This window comes from Chiroxiphia lanceolata, chromosome 1 (assembly GCF_009829145.1).
Source record: "Chiroxiphia lanceolata isolate bChiLan1 chromosome 1, bChiLan1.pri, whole genome shotgun sequence".
Classification (NCBI taxonomy): Eukaryota; Metazoa; Chordata; class Aves; order Passeriformes; family Pipridae; genus Chiroxiphia; species Chiroxiphia lanceolata.
In genome coordinates, this window is record NC_045637.1 from 84247888 (window position 1) to 84267782 (window position 19895).

A 19895-nucleotide genomic window follows, 5' to 3' on the forward strand; every position below is an offset into this window, starting at 1 on the left:
ACACATCTAGAATATCAGATACTGCTATGATGAGTGGATACTAAATATAGGTATATATGAAAAATAAAACCTAAGAAAGGATGTCAGAAAAAATCCTTCAGATTTCATCGTTTATTTTTTACATGATATAAGCTCCTTTTTTTCCCAAGCTATCCATGTTCAGGGGGGAAAAAAATATGTATCCAGAGGCCCAGTTTGGTCTCTTATTTATCATTCTTCAATCCCATAGAGCTAAGCTGTGCTCTAAAGTCATACCAGTATAAATCAAAATGAATCCATGCGCTTCAAAAGACCTCCTCCGGATTTATCCCTGCGTGATTGACAGTGAGATGTGCTCTCCTTCCTCCCACAGCAATGACATTACTAGTGATTGCCACCAAATGAGACCTCATTAGTCTTCATTCATCTGTGCACCTAGCTTTTCAGCTCTTGATATCTCTATTGATTAAAGAAATTAATATTTGTTTTCATGCAATTTCCAGCTTTGGAACAAGGGCCAGGCTTATTATTTCACATAGTTAATCGAAAATGACTTCAGGCTTCCACTGTGAGCCAAATTTTAGCTAAAACAAATACTGGGAGAAACCGACTCATCTTTGTTTTACACTTGGTGGTGTCATTAGGAGCACAAACACTTGGCGCAGTCGGCAACACTCTTGAGCTCGCTGCCACTCAGCTCTGCTGAAGGGAGGGAGGCAGAGACAGCTCTTCATGGTCTGTGCCCGCCACACAAAAGCCCAAGCTGTCGTCAGCGAGCTCTCTGCAGGGCTGCCTTCGCCACGGTTGTGTTAGTACAGGGGTGTGCAAGGGCCAATTAGCTCCCACGGTTAACAGGGCCAATTAGTCCCACGCACTGCTGAGCTGCCATGGCTGGATCGCTCTGAAGGCCTCCTAACTCAGCACTGCTCCGTGCAGCCCCGGCTCCAGGGAACTCTGCTGCCAAAAGGGGCCTCAGGGGGTCACACGTTTCATCTTCTCCCACCCCTGAACCAGGCGCACAGCAGCCAGCAGAGCAGTGGGATGAATGCCGGGGGGACTGCTGTGAGGCAAAGGCTTCCCCTCGCCTCATACAGCCGGAGGCACAGGCACTCAGAAGCAGCAGCAGCCTCCCACAAAAAAAAAAAAAAAAAAAAAAAAAAAAAAAAAAAAAGTCGCCTGGCTGCGTTCGTGCTGCCTGTGTCTTAGGGATTCTTAGGAAAGGAGTCAGCAGGGAATAGTCTGTGGGCTGAATTAATTGTTCTGGCAGGCCAGAAATTTTTCAGCCCAAATCACCCCGGGCTGACTCAAAAATAGCTCGGTAAAAGCTTGCGTGGAGTGGGGCAGAGGTGCAATAGGGCTCCCAGTCTGCTGCTGGCTGCTCGCACCAGCCCTCCAAAACAGCCCTGAGTCCCACACTAGGCCAGGCAGGGTCTCTTCTAACTGATACCACCCATGACGCCCTGAAACATCCTGATAGCCAGGCCTTGCTTTTATCCATATGCTCTCTCCAAGCCCTTGACAGAAGGAGAAAGAATGCACAGCATAGATCCAGTTGTACAGCTGTTTCTGGCTGGGTATGCATGACTGGAGCAACCAAAAAAGCACCTTGACTTGAACCATAGGTCCGGGCTTGCCTAATATGATTTCCAAGGCTTCTATGACTCTATAAACTTTCCTGTGTAACTGTAAGGCAAGGTGCAAAATATCTTCTAGACAGAGAAATGAAAAGAAACATCCTGAGGTGAAGTTAGTACATTCTTTGCTTTCCCCCAGTGTTCATGATAGTGATTTAAAGCACTTCAGCTTCAGAGGGTTCCTGGTCCTGTCACAGATAAATGCAAGGCTTCAGTTTTCCTACAGGTAGCCATTATTGGCTAATAGGATGAACTAAGGAAACCAAAGCCCCTTCATTTGCGACAGCAGGTATTTTCCACATTCATCCATCAGTCTAAACTGTGTCAGTAATTGAACTGGGGACAGACTTCACCATTTTGTCATTTTGGAAGCTCCCCAACCCTGTTTCAAAGGAAAGAAGTATTTGAAACACTGTGGCTGAATGAGCAAGTAAAATGCATCCTTTCCACAGACTATCAGTGTAGATCAACCAAACTCACTCACACATTCTCTCAAAAATCCCCTGCAGGTCCTACCTCCCTGGAGGCAGAGAAGGGAGAGCAAATCACAGACCAATTAGCAGAGCTGTGCAAGATCTCCCATGAGCTGCTCACTGCAGCACCAATCTCTTCCACATGCCCTTTGCCAGGAAATATGTCATTCTGATGCTGATGTAGCCTCCTTAATTTTTTGTACTATTCTCATCAAAAGAAGCAACCCAGCTTGACAGTTAAAAATTTCTCAGGAGTTATTGGCTTTATTCTTCCAATACTCATTCCTTAACATGGAGGAAAAAGGAAAAATTAATTCCTCCTACTCTGTGTCAGCCACATGGCAGCAAAATTATTGCACCACCCAAAAAACAGAGCCGACTTAAAACTAGATTACCTTTCCAACACAGTGACTTCTACATACACTCCAAAAATACAGTATCCTGATATTAGGTTTGGTGTGAGCTTCAGTCCCTTCAGACATCAAATTCTTTCAGATTTATTGCAGTCTGGTAGTATTATGTTTTATGCTCATTTTTTGATTGTCTAAATAGAGCAAGTTATACAAGAAGCTGCAAAAGTGCTACTAGCATTCCTTACTGACTAGCATTGGTTGAGGCCCAATGTTCTTAACAAATCACAGTAAGACAGAGATCCTCTTGTCCTCCGAAATTCTTAATAGTGTGCCATGTTCATTCCTTGTTTGGTGCCTTCACAACTGGATTCATTCCAAATACGGTTTTGGACAGAAAGTGTAATTTAACCCATAAGTTTGATTCAGTAGCTTCTTCTAAGTCTTTTGAACATTCCTGAACACCTACTGCTATTTTAAAAAATGCTTCCTTCTTTCTCTTTTTCTTCTTCTTTTTCTTCTTCTTCTTCTTCTTTTTCTTCTTCTTGTCTTCTTCTTTTTCTTTTCCTTTTCATTTTTCCTTCTCCTTCTTCCTTTTTCTTTTTCATTTTGTCCTTTTTAGATTTCTTTTTCATTTTTCTTTTCTGTTTCATTTTTCTTTACCTTTGCCTTTTCTTTGACTTTGAATTTGACTTTGACTTCTTTCCTTTTCCTTTTTTCTTTTTCCTTATTTAATGAGGACTTGTTGATGTTCCAAAACACATTTTCATCCATCAAGCCCATCTCTAATTCCCCAATCAGGTCTAACATCTGTATCCATCTCAGCATCTGCATTCTTTCATTGGTGCACTGATGCACTAAAACAAATGCCCAAAATGTAGCTTAGTGGTTCTGAATCAATTTGAAAAGTTATAGTAATGTCCTCCTTCTGGAAGCATCCTGTTTACTAGCTCCTACAGTGATAATGTCTGAGTTATGGGTGTTTAGGGTAAATAATGACAACCACTGTCTTTTTTTAAATTAATCACAAGATGGTGTTTCCTGTAGATATGCCAGTTTACAGCCCTGAAGCCTGCATGTGAATTAATACATGTGGCATTCATCTAAATTTAACGATTCACCACTGCCAAATTTTTCTGGGCTTGTTCTTCCACCATTTAGCTAATACATCACCTGAGAGCTGCCAGCATTCCTCCAAAGGATTGATGGCTCTCAGATGCAGTAGCCACTGCAGGGACCACTGCCTTAGCAAAGTGAAATATCAGTGACCTGACAGGGCCATCGTCACAACCTGCACCTTCCACGCTCGCAGCCACATCGTGGTGCTGCTGCCCTTAATGCTCGCTGTCCCAGCAGTCAGTAAGGGTCGATGAGCCACCTACGTATAGACCTGTCTGCAGGGTGGGACAGGCTATAGAAAACCATGAGATCCCATCTCAGCTGAAATCAGTCTCCTAAAATCAGTAGTGGGTCCAAGTTGTGTAGGTCATGTGACTTACCCAAGAGGCAAGTAAGGAAAGCAACCATTAGACAATGAGCATCTTCTGACCAGACCCTTCACTGGGGGAAAAGGTCTTGCATCTCTCCATTCAGTAGGACTTTGTTCCCTAAAGCAGCTAGAGGAGCTGCTCCTCTGGCATTAGAAATGCCAGTGTCATGGTTTGAGAGCCCCAAAATCCAATTCCCGAGTTCAAGCCCCCCTCCCTCATCTCAACCCAGTGTGAGATGGGTTTTCCAGACCACACAAGACTCAAAATGGGGGGAAGGGAATTATATTACAATGACTGTACAAAATAAATATTATAATACATCATATACAATCTTAACTACCTCTACCATGACAAAGCAGTATTTACAATGGATCAAATCTCTTCTCTTTCCAAATAAAAGTCCAGGAGGGAAGAAGGAAGAGATCCTTTCTACTTTCAGTGCATCAGGGCAGCATGCTCTCTTCTTTCATGCAGCAGCTGTAGCTGGATCTCTGCCAGTACACACGAGGGGGATCTCCAAACCCCTTTCGACCCTTCGACTCCAGGTGAGGGTCCTTTATCTTCCATGGGCTGTGTTCACCGGGACAAAGGTCACTTCACCACGTCATACCACGAAGTACAGGAGCCTTCGTGACAGTCCCTATCTTTAGGGGATTCAAGCCCCCTTTGCAGAACTCGTGTGCTCTGCTTAACAGTAGCAGGGGGGCGAAGCCCTCCGCTGCATTCCTTTGGCCATCCCAGTCCAGCTCCGGGAAGCCCTGAGCATCTCAGCTCCTCTCTTTTTGCTGTTGTAGCACTCTAAGACTCTTAAGTAAGAGTCCATCATCTTCCTCCTATCTAGGAGGTCTCAGAGGGGTTTGGGGACTTTGTTTCAGTTCTTACCCAAACTCTCTCTCTCTATAGAGTTTAGTTCTGCTCTCTCTCTCTCCATCAGAGATCTCTGTGTCTTCCTTGGCTGCATGCTGTCTCTGCTGCTTCTCTCTTATCTCTTGGCTCTCTGCCACTGTCCTCTGTATGCTGCTGCCTCTGCCGCTGCTCCGGTGGAGGGGAAAAACTTCCAGCTTCTCAGCTACAGATACTTGGTCCAGTCTAACACTGTTCCTAGTCCCTGTAGCCCCCCAGCCAGGGGCTGGGGGGGCCAGAGCCCCCCAGAGGGGCTCCTGCCCCTTCTCCTCATGGCCTCAGAACATGGCCACCTCTCCTACAACTACCTCATCAACCTTCTTTTCCGGTCTGGTTGATAAGTTTATATTTTACAGAAGCACTCATTGGCTCAACCCAAGGGTCACCACCCCCTGGGGGTTTACCATTTTATAGCTTCAGGGGGAAAACTGTTTTTCCCCCACCACAGCCAGATAAGCCATTATGTCCACATCCCTATTAAACTTTTTCCTAAGTGATAAGTTATTTTAACTTTTCTGTGTGTGTTTTAAACAGCTCAGAGATGTGATATCTTCTTTCTTTCTTGAGAGAATAGCTTGTAGTCAAATGTATAAAGGTTGACTTCTGCTTTTCAACACAAATTATTCATTTCTGTTTGGATTCTTTCTTCAAATCCTACCAATCCTGTGTTCATATATTCAGTATATTATTCTAGAATTTTTCTCTCCAGTACAAATATTTACCTATGTTTGGTCCCATCCTTCAAAATTACTTCCATATGTCCTTTGAGCTCACTAAAGCATGAAACACATACTTAATTCTGACCATATTTCTGAGATAATTTACTCATATCTGCATTTAAAAATGTGCTTAACTGAATCCAGCTCACTTTGACAACTTTTTTTTTATTATTATTTATCCTTTATTCATCTCCCAAAGTGATTATCACACTGGAAAACAGTATTCATATCTGAACCATTTTGATTATTACACCTCTATTGCCTTCCTGTCTTTTGGGACTGAACCAATAGCATCTCCTGCCATTGGTCTTTATGCTTGGTTCCTCAAAAGCAGATTTTCATGGTGTGAGTAAAATCAAGTGATTTGTTTGTCTTTTGACAGTCATTCCAGTATTTCATGGGAAACAAGTGCTTAACAGAACATAGTCCCCAGAATTATTTGTTTCCCTGTTTTAGGTTATTATTAGCATTGCATTTACTTTTGCTTTGTTCTGTTGCACTCATTGCTATCTGTGGCTGCTCAGAACTAATTAACTGTCATGCAATAAATCTGTTTGATAATTTTCTAGAAAATCTGGGATATGTCTCATCTCTGTAGCCTGCAATGGACACAATCAAATGTTTCTTGCTGATTACCTTGCCTACTGTTTCACAGTGATTCTTCCCTGAAGATGTAAGGATCCAGACTAATTTTACTGCTAAAATTTACATGAAAAGAAAATTAAAATATTTCTGAATTGTAACAGTTACTGAGTAGCTCTCCCATCTTGCTCTCCACTTGATCCCAAACAGATTTGCCTTATTTGCCCCTATATTATGCTACCCCTATAATATCTGACTCCCCTTAAGCCATGTGAGCAAGCCCAGTCTGCAGCTTTGCTGACCTCCCAAGCCTACTCAGTGACCATTGCAACCAGGCAAAAGACAATTATTGTGTTGAATGAGATTCCAAACAGACACAGCGACTATTCCTGTTTGGGTGCCTCTGACTTTTCTTCTGGCACAGATGTGGGTCCAGAAATAGGAAGACAGGAGAGGGGTTTTAATTGCGACTCTGTGATACAAACTTTACTGAGTATTTGCCTCTTTCAGCAAAGCATGTTCATTAAAACCAGCTTGTGAGTCCCAACAGTGAGACCAAAATGCTCAGGGTGATCATGTGCTTAGTGTTTCTCAGCAGCTACTCATGGTCTAATTGAATCCTGTTCCTTTCTGCAGCTCCACTCTGACATGGACAGGGGAGATGGTTCCATCAAATACATCCTCTCAGGAGAGGGAGCTGGCATTGTGTTTACAATTGATGATACAACAGGGGATATTCATGCCATTCAGCGACTGGACCGGGAAGAAAGGTCACAGTACACCCTCAGAGCACAGGCTCTGGACAGGCGAACAGGACGGCCAATGGAACCGGAGTCAGAGTTTATCATCAAAATACAAGACATCAATGACAATGAACCGAAGTTCCTGGATGGACCTTATGTAGCCTCTGTTCCAGAAATGTCACCTGTGGGTAAGGCAGACTTTGTGGAGTCTCTTTCCCTTATAAGGGCAGGCTTTACAACAGCGCCAGCTGGGCCCTTCCCAAAGAAACACGCCAAAGGAAGCCCAAGAGCTGAAAAAAGATCAAACATGCTATGCTCAGATAACTCACAGTAAAATAATACCCCTTCTCCCCTGCCATCAGATGGCACCAATAGAAATGACCAGTAGACAGCCATTACCATCCAGAAAATAACATCATTTTAGCAAGCTGTTCTAGTTCATACTGAGAGCTCAAATACTGTCCAGGAGCCCTTGAAAACATGGAGATATGAAAACAATCCTTACCTCCTTCTAATCCATGTAAGCCTGCACTAAACAAAGTTCACTGAATCCTGAGATTCTAGTACTATTTGCCCTCCACTTTTAGAGAATGAGGTCATGTTGAAGACAGTCCTGTTATTACAAGGCAAACAGCAGCCTTCCTACCTACACAAATTAGGAGAAACCATTTCCATATAAGAAATCAAATAATCACACAAAATACTGGTTTTCTGGTTTTTTTCTTTTTCTTGAGTTGCTTTTTGGCTTTTGGTTATTGCTTTTTGGCTCTGTGACATCACTGCAGAGATAATAACATATAAATCTCATGTCCTGAAGTTACAGATATGATTCAACTTCTCATTCTTCAATATTATGTTGACATAAAGCTAGAGAGAAGCATCAAATACAATAGCTACAGTCAGAAATAATGTTTCTTAATGGTAATGGCTAGCTTGAATTCAGGTTTATTTTCTAGTCCTTATCTAGTAATACTTGATTTGTTTCTAAGACAAAACATTATGTAGAAAGCTAGATACATTCATGAAGGCATTGTCTGACATTTTAAAGAATCAAAACTCACATATATTTCAGTTGTGCTTCACCTTCTCCTTGTTCTTGATAAATTACATCACCTGCAAGCCATTACTAGCTTCAGAGGAAGCAGACCTTGAAAACCAATTGAAGAAAGAAAAATACATGCCTCTGTGTGGGTTCCAAAAAGCACTTCAGCAGTGTATAATCTCTGGGTCATGCAATGTAAACTGCAATCCCACAGCGAGATTATCTGAGAGATACATCCCTTCATGCTCACTATTTGCGTACAATTTCCATTTCTTAGTCAATATACAGCATCTATGGGCCTGCAACAACAGTTCGTGATTTATGTCAGCATAGATATGGAACTTATTTGAGCTGCCTTTAAATAACATTTAAAATCAAGAAAAGGGGGAAAGAAGCAAGCAGTATATAACTACCATCTCTCTGCAAACCATAGCAAAGTACTGTTAGATCAGCAATTCTGTAACTGTGGTCCATAGAGTACTTGCTCTTTTATATCTTCTAATAGACACATGATGAATTAATGCCAATTAATTTCTTTAGTGCTAATGAGGTACAAGTATGAGCAATAAGTACAAGGACTATGAGCATCAAATGAAGAAATTCAGTGTGGGATAGCTCCTGTTAGGCATTTCGATTTACTTTGACCTGTGTACTTTTCACGCCAGCTCTTTTTCCCACAAGGTCTTATCCTGATGGTTTTTTTGTCAGGCACCTCTGTTATCCAGGTGACAGCGACAGATGCTGATGACCCAACCTATGGGAACAGTGCAAGAGTAGTATACAGTATTCTCCAAGGACAGCCATATTTCTCTGTGGACTCTCGGACAGGTATGTTATTCCATCAGGGAATGAGTCAGTGTGAAAACCAAAAGAAAAAGTTGCAAGCAGAAAGCAAGGGCAGTGCATCATGGCTGTGGACAGAGAAATAAATTTCTATGGCTTAGAGCCAAGATAGAGCAGCACTGTGTGAGGGCTAAAGTAAGGCTATGGTAGTGAGTTCCTGAAGAAGAACGTGCTTTTTGCAGTGATATATTCCTCTGAATGACCATATTCTGCAGCTGGGGATCTGAGTGGGTTTGGTACTGTAAATACTCTCACTACCTTCTGTCATTGTAAAATGTCTTCAACAGATCTAGTTGATAACAAGGCTTAGTGGAAAAAAAATCTATGAGCCAACCAGGACTGGAAAGTGCAAGCTAAAGGATGATGTTCTTAAGAGTAGTTTTACTTAAGGGTGTTCTTGTTAATAACCTTAAATTTATCTGTAGGACAATCTCTTTGTTTTGCTTGCTTTCTCTCTCTCTTTTCCGTATATGTCCAAGGTTTATATTCAAAAGAGGAATCTGACAGATTTTGACAGTTTCTAAAGGGCATCTGTAGTGCTAAGGTCAGAAACTCATGAGATGATAGTCGCTGCTGAGCCCTAGGGAACAACATAGAAAAACACTGCATAATCTACTTCTGAAAGTTAGCAGTTTACAGAGTAGATGCTCTAGCCAAAGACAAACTTGTATGTGATATGTTATTTCCTCAGCTTTATTTATATTTACAATATAAATATGCCAGTAATGTTGCTTTTGTAAGCAAGTTATCAACCTCAGAGTGCAACTTAGACAGAAGATAGGCCCTTAAGTCCAAAATCATGTACATTATTGGTATTTAAGCCAGAAAATGTCTCTTTCTCCACTTACTAGTTCCCAATCACTTAGACCTGCATCTCTGGACAGGATCAGAGATGGCTGAGCCTTTAGCTGCTTCAGTGGGCAACAGGAATCCCATTTAGGCTGATCACTGTTATGAGCCAGAAATCATTTCCCCATCACAAGCACAGGGCTCTAATCAGCCTGGCCTGTGCAAAACCACCTGAGGGATTTAGTAACCCACAAAATACAATTGCAGCTCTGACATTCTTCTAAAACAGAGCTAGAGCATAAACTATCAACAGCTACTTTACATTGATAGATAGTGATTAAAACACCCAGTAGTGGACAATTCATTTCAGTATACTCCTCTTCTAGAAGCATTTGGGGTCCTTACTGTTTACCTCCTAACACAACTTCTTGGTTCCAGAAATATGCTCCTGTTCGTATTCTGTCACCGGCCTCACAGGTGCTGAACAAATGTCTGTGTGAAAGCACAGCTTCAAAGGAAAGCTGAGAGCCTCCTCCTCCCTTTTTCCAGAATACTTTTACAGCCTGACCACAAACAGGTTCCCTTAGAAGATAAAGTAGATTTAAATCCCTTTGGGCAGATAGGCAAAGGCCCCTGAGTCTCCCACTTCCCAAGAAATCATCTGGCTGTTATAGAAAAGAAAGGACAACACTTCTGCTCTTTACTACTTGTTTTAGGAGCACAAACCTCACTCAGTTTAGTGAAAGAAATGGTGCCAGCACATTTATTTTGGAAGATCCAAGGGTCTGAAACTTTCCTATAGCCTTTCCCAAAGCCCTAAGGAATGTTTTAACGTTCACCATCATTCTTAGCATTTCTTTGCTGACTGGTTGTGTGCAGCAGCATCAGATGTTCCCTGCTCTGCAGTGCTGCTCCTCTGGGTCCCTGATCTGGCTTGAGTCCTGGTGTCCTGGACTGGCCCTTCTCTAGGGACCAGAGGCCCCAAAGACAGGCATGGCAGAGCCTGAGTTTGAGGCCCTGATGCCTTTTTTTAGGTCAAGCCTGTTCTATATTAACGACAAGGCAAGAGTGGAAATTCCCTGCAAAGTGTTCATATATGGAGAAAATACTTCCCAAAATACTAAACATTTTCATATCCTATTTATATCCATGGGATTTGAGGAGCTACAGCACTTCACAGGAATCAATGAGCTTTGCAGGATGGGACTCTGAAGGACTCCATGCAGCAAGATTAAAATAGCGCACTGCAAGTTGTTCAGTGCTGGTCACTATTTCTTCCCTTCTGCACACAGTGATAATTGCCAACGCAATATCTTTTTACTGCTTTTTTATTAAACTCATACGTTGTCTTTCTGCTAAAAATAAAGACTAAATGCAGATCACTCAAGTTAATAGTGTCCTGATGTGCAAGTTCTGCGTGTTGAGCCGTGTGACTGGCATGGTGCCTGTGGCTGCCACATATTTGCCCCCACCCAGGAGGGCATCCCAAATGTAGCAAGTAAGGGCCTTTGGTGCCCTGGGGAGTGTCCCCTGGCAGCTCATCCCCGGGCTGCACCAGCGGCCACTGCATCTCTCCTGCTTGGGGACTGTGGGGCAGTCACGCCGGAGGTGCTGGAGGCGTGAGGAATGGGTGGAGCTGGGAGGACCGGAGGGCGGACAGCGCTGAGACGGGGAGCGGCAGGAGCGCCCGGGAGCGCGGCAGACCCGCGGCACTGGCAGCGCTGCCCGGGTCGGCTCCTCGCAGCCTTCATAAGAGAAGTGTTGCTGCCACCTCATGTCCTCTTGCAGTAGTGTTACCCCGAAGGAAAGGGACGCTCTGCGGTGTGGCAGGAGCAGGGTGACCCCTTCGGAGCGGTCACAGCCGGCCCGAGACAGCGCCGTCTCCCCACGTTCTGCTCTCGTAGCCCCAGCCTCGGTCCCGACAGACACAAGCAAAGCCCGCGGGCTCATGTCAGGTGGCCTCCAGGACCGCGTGTCCAGGGACACTCTGGAAAACTCCTCTTGATGTGTCCTTGAACTGAGCGTATCACTTCCTGCTTTTATGGGGAGATAGCCCGAGCAGAGCCTTAATTTGACGTAGCACAGTATTACCAAAAAGCTTTTCCTGGGAAGGCAAAATTTAAATTTTGAACAGACAGCCTGCCCCAGAGCTGATGCGTTTTAACTGGGCTTCTTTAAAATTCACACCTTCTGTTAACCTAGATTCCACTTCGGTGAGTTTTGCTCTGCCAGAAAAGCTGGAACTGAATGCAGAGCCTGGTCTCATTCTTGACACAGGGACTGCGATGCAGGAACAAGAGCCCTCCACATTCTTTGTGTACTCTTTAACTGCCATTTTCTTTTGTTTCCCAAACCCCTTTCTACCTCAAATCTCAGGCTTAATTAGAACAGCTCTAATGAACATGGACCGAGAAGCAAAAGAATATTATGAAGTGATTATCCAGGCCAAGGATATGGGTGGACAGCTGGGAGGATTAGCTGGAACAACCACAGTCAACATCACCCTCTCTGATGTCAATGATAATCCACCCAGATTTCCACAGAGTGAGTACCCACTGTGCCAGAACGGGCAAAAACCGGCGGATGACTTATATGTCTGCTGTTTGCTCTCATGACAGCCATTTTCAAACTCAGGATAGTGACAATTAGAGATGGAATTTCAGATCAATACAAAACTCTCCTTCAGAAAAATGTCAAAATGAATCATTCACCACCTTGTCTTTCAGAAAAGGTTTCTGACCTCCAAGATTATCAAAAACAACAGGTTTTTTTTAAAGGGTGGGGAATTGGCTTACAGAAAAAGGCAGGAAGGAGGACTTTTGTGTTCAGACAGATAATGTGGCTACTAATTGCTGCCCTGATTGTCTTGTCGTCCTATCTCCAGAAGGATGTCTGTCAAATCAGGGACATATGGCAGTGCTGAAAGTTGAAAGATAATTCATTCAACACTCCAGCCAGGTCACAGCAGGGGAGCATCTTGTAGCTGTGCTGCCAGTGCGGAGTGGGTTGTCGTACAGGCTGCTCTTCAGGAAAGGTTCATCTAAAACTTGGCAGTATACAATTAAACCTTAAGATATGTAACAACCACAGTTAATGGAATGCAAAAATAGGCAAATCCCCTCTTATCAGAAACACTACTTTGTATTTACAAAAGTGAATTTCAAAACAAGATTTGCAATATTTTGCTCTTTGTTTTTAAGATTTTATCACATTTATTTACATAATTCTATATTACTCTTAGAAATTTGAAAGAAACTTTTCAGTTTTGATTGAACTAAATCTTTCAAGGGATATAATTTGTGGTTTTTTGAAGTTGATTCTTTTAGTGGTGTTAATCAATCTCAAGCCTTTTGGTTTTGCCATTTTTTTCATCTTGCTGAGAAATGAAAACTCCTGCAGTTATTTTTTTGTTTTTATTCTTCTTCTCCATCTGTTTCTGCATGTTGCACTGATAAATCAAAGCATTCCACTAAGATCAGCAAGAAGTCTCAACTTCCACATTTTTTCTTTTGTCAGAACACAACTTGTTGACTACACCATTGTCAACTGTGTTTTGAAAGTGGCATGAATTGTAGCTGATATCAAACTCTTGATTAAGAAAAATGAGAAGAGAGCAAACCCCATTCTTTGTGTTAATCTGCCTTGTAAAGCTCAATAGTTGGTGGAGTCAACAGAGAGAGTACATCAAGGAAGGTTTGAAAATAAAGTCTGATGGCAGAAGAGTATTTTAGTTACAACTTTTTTTTTCAAAATACACTTTTAAAATAGAAAATCATTCTTTCCCCAGGCTTGCTGCTAAGCAAATTAGCAAGGCAGCAAGTGCACTCAAGACAGTATTCGTAGGGAGAGGCAATATATTTTAATAGAGTAACTGGTAAATTTGGAAGACACAGGCAAGCTCCTGAGCTTTGTTCAAGTCTCAAAAGAAGTTTGTAGGGACTTCAGAAAGGATTTATGCTGCTCAAAACTTGTGTTTGTTCCTGCTGTACAAGCTGATCTAATAAAAGATACCTGTCCTATTAAATTGGTTTCATATCCTGCTTTATATCATGGCTCCAACAGCACTGGTGTTAATTGCCCTATTTTTCTAGTTGAAGTTCCTATTTTCATGTGTTTTGCAGTTTTGAAAAGAACCCATTTAACAAACCTGTTGATATAACAAACACATAAATAAAACTTTCCCGGGAAATTCAGCTCTTGAAAGGCAATCACACTGCTGTTGCAGCTTTGGGTAAGGTACTAGAGACTCCCTGCAGGACATGCAGTGTTGTGGGCTGCCCTGATCCAATCTTTGCATTGCTGTGCAGTTTTTGGTTCCCTCTCACAGTCTCTTTTTTCTCCTCTCTCCCTCTCTGCTGCTTGTGCCAGAGCATTATCAGATGAGTGTGCTGGAATCCGCTCCTGTCAGCTCCACTGTGGGCCGTGTGGTTGCTAAAGACCTGGATGAAGGCATAAATGCAGAGATGAAATACAGCCTTGTGGATGGAGATGGCCTGGATGTCTTCGACATTAACACTGATCCTAATTACCAAGTTGGCATCATAACTGTGAGAAAGGTAGAAAAGTTTCCTTTTTATAGTAATTCATATGACTAACAGTCTTGCTTACATTTTATGCGTGGAATATTCCCTTATGCCTTCAGGAACTTGGTTCCCATTACATGACAGTAACCCCTTTCCTGTTATAAACCATAATTTCTTTAACATTTATTGCTAAAATATGAAAGCAGACTGCGTTCCTAGGAGCCACTTTTATAAAGTGGGGACAGCACATTAGCATAAACATGTCTTTTCCCTCTGAAGGAATGTTCCGATTCACTATTTATCTATTTAAATATTCTCTGTAGCTTAATTATCCTACAATGCAAGAAATTAGATCAATATTTGCGTTTGAACTGTATGTATTTTTCACTCTGGTGTTCCACAAACAATAATAAAGCATGCCTTAGAATTATTTATAAACCAATAAAACCCAGGCAGTGTTTTTTTTTTAATTGCTGCTTGAAGATCCATAAATGCTAATTAGGCTAGAAGAAGCTGACGCTAAAATGGCAGCTGTGAAACTGCTAGTACTCTGTACTGCAGGCTATGCAGGAAGGCATAGAGTATTTTGCTTAGGCTCCCTGCTATAGGATATTTATTCTACAATCTTACATAAATGTTAGAAGTTCAACTCTGTTTCTAGGTTATGAAATTGTAACCATTTTTCTGCCTAAGCATATCTAGTGTACTAATAAGGAAGTATAGTTTCCATTTAAATAGCCTGGGATTAAATTGGGCACTAAAATGCAACAATACATGAGAGAGATTTGACCTTGCAAGCCTCTATGCCCTAGAGCAAAGCATTTAAGCTTGTATTTATGGTCACCTTTCCCCAACTCTTGTTTATGCACAGTAGTCCCTAAAGTTAAGCATGTTTTCTGGAATGAAATAAATGTTGAATGCAAACTCTAGTGTAATCTTTCACTCATTTACTGTTTAAAACAAATAGTTTCTTTGGAGTAAATGTGTCAATAAGCTTGACTTTTGTTATTATGAATAGAGTTTTGCTAGATGACATCAGGTACATACTGCTCAATCCACCTACTGTACATAAAGGTTTGTAACATTTAATATATGCCTGTAGCTTTATGTAATGTTGTGATTATCAATAGCCAAATATTGGGAAAGTCATCCTTTGAATCCACTCAAGAAAGAAAAAAAATTAATTCAACTGGTGTGGACAGAAAAGGATGTCAAAATGTGGGGAGAGAGAGAGAGAGAGAATTTCTAAACCCAGCATGAACTCTTATTTAAAAGAAAACAAAAGTTTCTGTTTAATTTTTCTTGACAAATTTCCCAAACGAAATAACTAAGGCTTCTATCATGGGTGTCAGAAAGCCAGAATTTACAGTTACTGATAAGACCACCGCTTGTGGTCTCATGGCTACTTTTCTTAGCCCACTAATCCCACAAAATGTTGAGCACCTCCTGAAGAGCTACAGCTCGTTCCAAGCTCCCTACCTGTGAGACTGATGCTCACCCTATCTCCCTCTTCTCCCTGCATTCCCTTTCGCGTTGCCCATGGAAGGTAGAGTGGTGTGTTACCGAGTCAGTACCCAGGCGCTCAGGATAGCCCTCCCCTGCCCTCCTCCACTGAGGCTACCTGATCAATCAGTTTCTCACAGCGGGTCTTGCTAAATCCCTCCTGCATGGTGAACCTCTCACTGCCTGTCTCAGCACTGCGGGAAGGAGGGCAAGGACAAGGAGTGGTTTACATGGGTTGCCTCTCCTCTTAGGTATGTTTTGCAGCATGCTCAGTTCACAGGAGAAGGTAATCTCCTTGCCTTCCCCATGGGACAAGTGTTGGAAAGAGGTTTAAATGCACCTGTGGGAGACAAATCTGATGAGAGGGCCAGTGGTTTTGAGGCACTGGCACAGGAGATAAAACAGGAGGGAAAGCCATCTTTGATAATGGAGTGCAAGGCCAACAGGAGTATCAAAAATGTGATGGTCTAGCACACTTGTTTGATTTTTCTCATTTTTCTAACTTGATTATTCTAGGTGATTATGTGTTTTCATAATGTAGTCAAATTTTATAGCTATTAAATGTGTCTGTGATTTAACTGCCCTTTTTATAACTTACCTTTTTAGTGTACATGCAATGTTTCTCATGCAGTTTTCTTCCCATGGGAATCCTTTAAATATTATGGCCTCTTTCTTAGTATACCTTTAGGCACCTTTGCATTACACATTCCTTGCCAGATGGACAGTAAGTTTTACTCGGTCCTGTGAATCTATCTTACTGCTATTTTTACAGCACGTAAATATGCAACTGGTAGACCATAATGGCTCTGCAGTAATGAGTATTATGTTTGCGGATCTCAACAAATCCTCGCTGACAAGTGCTATGCCTGCAGTAGTCACTGATGTACCAGGTGGAACTGAGGGCAGCAGGAGCATGTTTCAAATCGTCTGTTTGCACCTGCTGCCACAGATTGCACAGTTCATACTGTATCACTCACTGTACAGCATCTCCAGCAAGACTGGACTGTCATGTCCCCAGAACAAAAAACCAGCTCCCATTCCAGTCTTCATTCCTCACTCCCATGTACTAAATGTTGAATGATTTTCAGTTTTATAATTTCAAGAACCTCAGTCTTTAAGCAGGTATTCCTATGCAGAACATTAGTACTGGTACTAATTTTGAAAGCATGAGCTTTTGTGTGTCCCTGCAATGTTTCTACAACTCAAGAAGGAAGTTGTGGCAGTAGACAAGTACTGAAGACATGACTGAATTCAGGGGGTATTCAAGTTTAGGTAGAATATTAGAAAAAGGTTCTTCACCCAGAGGGTGGTTGGGCACTGGAACAGGCTCCCCAGGGAAGTGGTTGTAGCACCAAGCCTGGCAGAGTTCAAGAAGCATTTGGATGATACTCTTGGGCACATGGTGTGTGCAGGGCTAAGGATTGGACTTGATCCTTGCAAATTCCTTCCAACTCAGCATATTCCGTGGTTCTGTGATTCTGTAATCAAAACTCCCCAGATTATACAAGTAAAGGGTTGTGAACATTTAACCACAGTGCAATTGCTTGTAACTTCTGCAACTCGGGAAGTGCGACTGTGTCCTCTATAAACTGTATTCATCTGGTGAAAAATTTTTTATATTTTGGACTGATCGATCCATACTGTCATTCTGGTTTGTCAAATTCTTTTAATTATTCTTACCAAGACTGGTAAATTTCACATTAAATGTGGAATTCCCTATTTAGTTCTAAGCAGGTTTTGGAGACACCTTATTTTCTTCAGGTATCTGTGAAAAGAGGAGGGGGCAGAGATGAAAAATGTATTTATTGAGCAGTTCAGTGTCAGCATTAATTAATTCTATATCCATGTACAGCAAATACGTAGTTTTGTCTAGATAGGAAATCTAATTCATGAAACTACTAACAGAGGAAGCTCGCCCCCTTTATCCATTAGAAAGGGGAAGGGGAAGGGGAAGGCGAAAGGAAAGGGAAAGGGAAAGAGAAAGGGAAAGGGAAAGGGAAAGGGAAAGGGAAAGGGAAAGGGAAAGGGAAAGGGAAAGGGAAAGGGAAAGGGAAAGGGAAAGGGAAAGGGAAAGGGAAAGGGAAAGGGAAAGGGAAAGGGAAAGGGAAAGGGAAAGGGAAAGGGAAAGGGAAAGGGAAAGGAACTCCTTGTTTCAAATAATACTTGAGTATATCATATTTTATATGAAGTGGAAGAGCTCCCTCAGGAAGACGACAGGGATGCCTTATAACGCTTTGAAATTAAATTGTTCTCTCCGGGAGGAGATTCAAATCCTAGCACTCATCATATCTGGACTGTGAACCTGTGTTTAGGATGCTTACTGAAAGGAGGTGAAAAACCTAACTTCCAGGAGGGATGAATTACTGATAAAAACTGGAACACGATCTTGCAAGAGCAGCTGTTCCCTGCTCCCACTGGAGCTCTTTATCACTTGGCAGACAAAGCTCTTTGGAGACAAGACTGCAGTCTCTTCAGGGAAAAAAAGAGTATGCTAACTGGGACCTCCACCTTATTTGTGGAGGTGTTGCTCCTGACACTGGAGCCATTTTTGAGGAACAGACTCTTCATATCTTTACCTGGTTTTCAGGAACTCCCATACTATCTGTTTCTGCCTATATTTTCATCAGAGTGGCATGAAACAGGCTATGTATATCACAGTGCAGTGGTGGTGTTGCTGCTTTTATTTTCATTTTAGCAAGAAGAATGAAATAATATGTATTTTTAAGTGACCTGCAAGTATTTCTCCCGTTTTTTTCAGTTCAGCTGTCAAATTAAATTAAAGAAGTATACCGTGCCATTTCTATTACTATGCTTTCTATTCAACACTTTGTGTCCATCTGCAAATATTTATCTTTGTTGCCCTCATGATTGAAAATCATAGAAGCTATTTATTTTTTAAAAGCAGCATAAGTTTATATTACAAGGCATATTTTACTTCTGAAAATTAAAATTATATGGCCTAAAATCATATGGCTCAGTGTGCCTAATGCTAGATATACTTTTCTCCTTAGCCTTTAAGTTTTGAAAGCAAGAAAAGCTACACCTTGAAAGTAGAGGGTGCCAACCCCCACCTAGAAATGCGGTTCCTGAACCTGGGTCCCTTCCGTGACACTACCACCGTCCACATCAGCGTGGAGGATGTGGATGAACCTCCTGTGTTTGAGCCCAGCGTGTACTTTGTGGAAGTGCCCGAGGATGTGGATATTGGAACCACCATACAGATAATTTCTGCCAAGGACCCAGATGTGACCAACAACTCCATCAGGTCTGTCCTCTCTTTGTGTGTTCCCCTATGAGTATTGCTTGGTGTGTCTGGTTGGTGAGGCAGTGATGGGGCTGAAACAGCATAGGAGGGACTCTCCCCTTTTAACCAGTAGCATTTGTCAGTGGATTTAGTCAAACTAGACCTCACACTGAGGGGACTATCAAAGCACTGAAGGAGCTCACCCTTTTCTGTGGTATGGAGAACGTCAGCATCTAGCCTAGCAATGAGCTGGTCAGGCATGTCCTGATAGCATACATTAAAAGCAAACCCCAGACTCTCATGCATTTGCTGGCACAAAACCTGACAGCATCACTGAGAACTTGCTACCATACCAATGGGAAGGTAATCAACTTACTTGTCCTTTCTTCCTCTTCTATTTCAAAGCTTGCCTTCATCAACAGCTCAAATACGCAGCTACTTTTGGAGTAGATTGAATGCATGCTAATAAATATTTACGAACTACTAAATTATCTAGTGTCTGGTGAAAGCTGCAGAGCTAGATATTCCCCTAAGAAAGGTAAAGGTGTATTTACAGCCACGGGAGCTTCGTTGCTGCAACTCAGCAAGTAACCAAAGGAGCAGATTTGTGTGATCACAGCACTCTTTTCCACAGTGGCTGCCAGCCACTGCCAGCCCCATTTATCAGAGCAGATTGTTCTTCTCTGAGGCCAGCCCACATACTAATTTTCATTACCCGCAGAAGCTCCTAGTGACTGCACATTGATTATCCCAGCAGGTTTGCTGCTTCTCTTATCTGAGAGAAGTTTGGGGTGTTGACCTGCTGTTTGCCTAACCTTGCATCAGTCCAGCTTCTGAGATGTCTGTGTTCAGGAACAGTCCTGGGAAACACAGGAGGAAGTTCAAATATTGAATATTAGGAGTTTTTGAAGAAAGTGAAATCTAAATTGGCAATTCTGTGAGCTAGGAGATCTGAGAAGAAACCAAGCCTATTTTTCTTAATGATATTGCTTTCTATGTTGCTGTTCTAATTATTTTTTTCAAACATACCACCTTAATATACCTATTCTTTCTGCCTACATTATAAGGTTATCATACT

General features: G+C 42.1%; 1 protein-coding gene across 1 annotated transcript in view; it reads left to right on the forward strand.

Annotated features, from left to right (window-relative positions):
* CDH20 (cadherin 20) overlaps positions 1–19895 on the forward strand; it is a 122454-nt gene that overhangs the window by 84244 nt on the left and 18315 nt on the right. Inside the window, exons 3-7 of the mRNA XM_032699678.1 lie at positions 6767–7061; positions 8624–8743; positions 11924–12091; positions 13916–14103; positions 18585–18838. Coding sequence (XP_032555569.1) covers positions 6767–7061; positions 8624–8743; positions 11924–12091; positions 13916–14103; positions 18585–18838 — 1025 coding nt within the window. The remainder of the gene's footprint in view (positions 1–6766; positions 7062–8623; positions 8744–11923; positions 12092–13915; positions 14104–18584; positions 18839–19895) is intronic.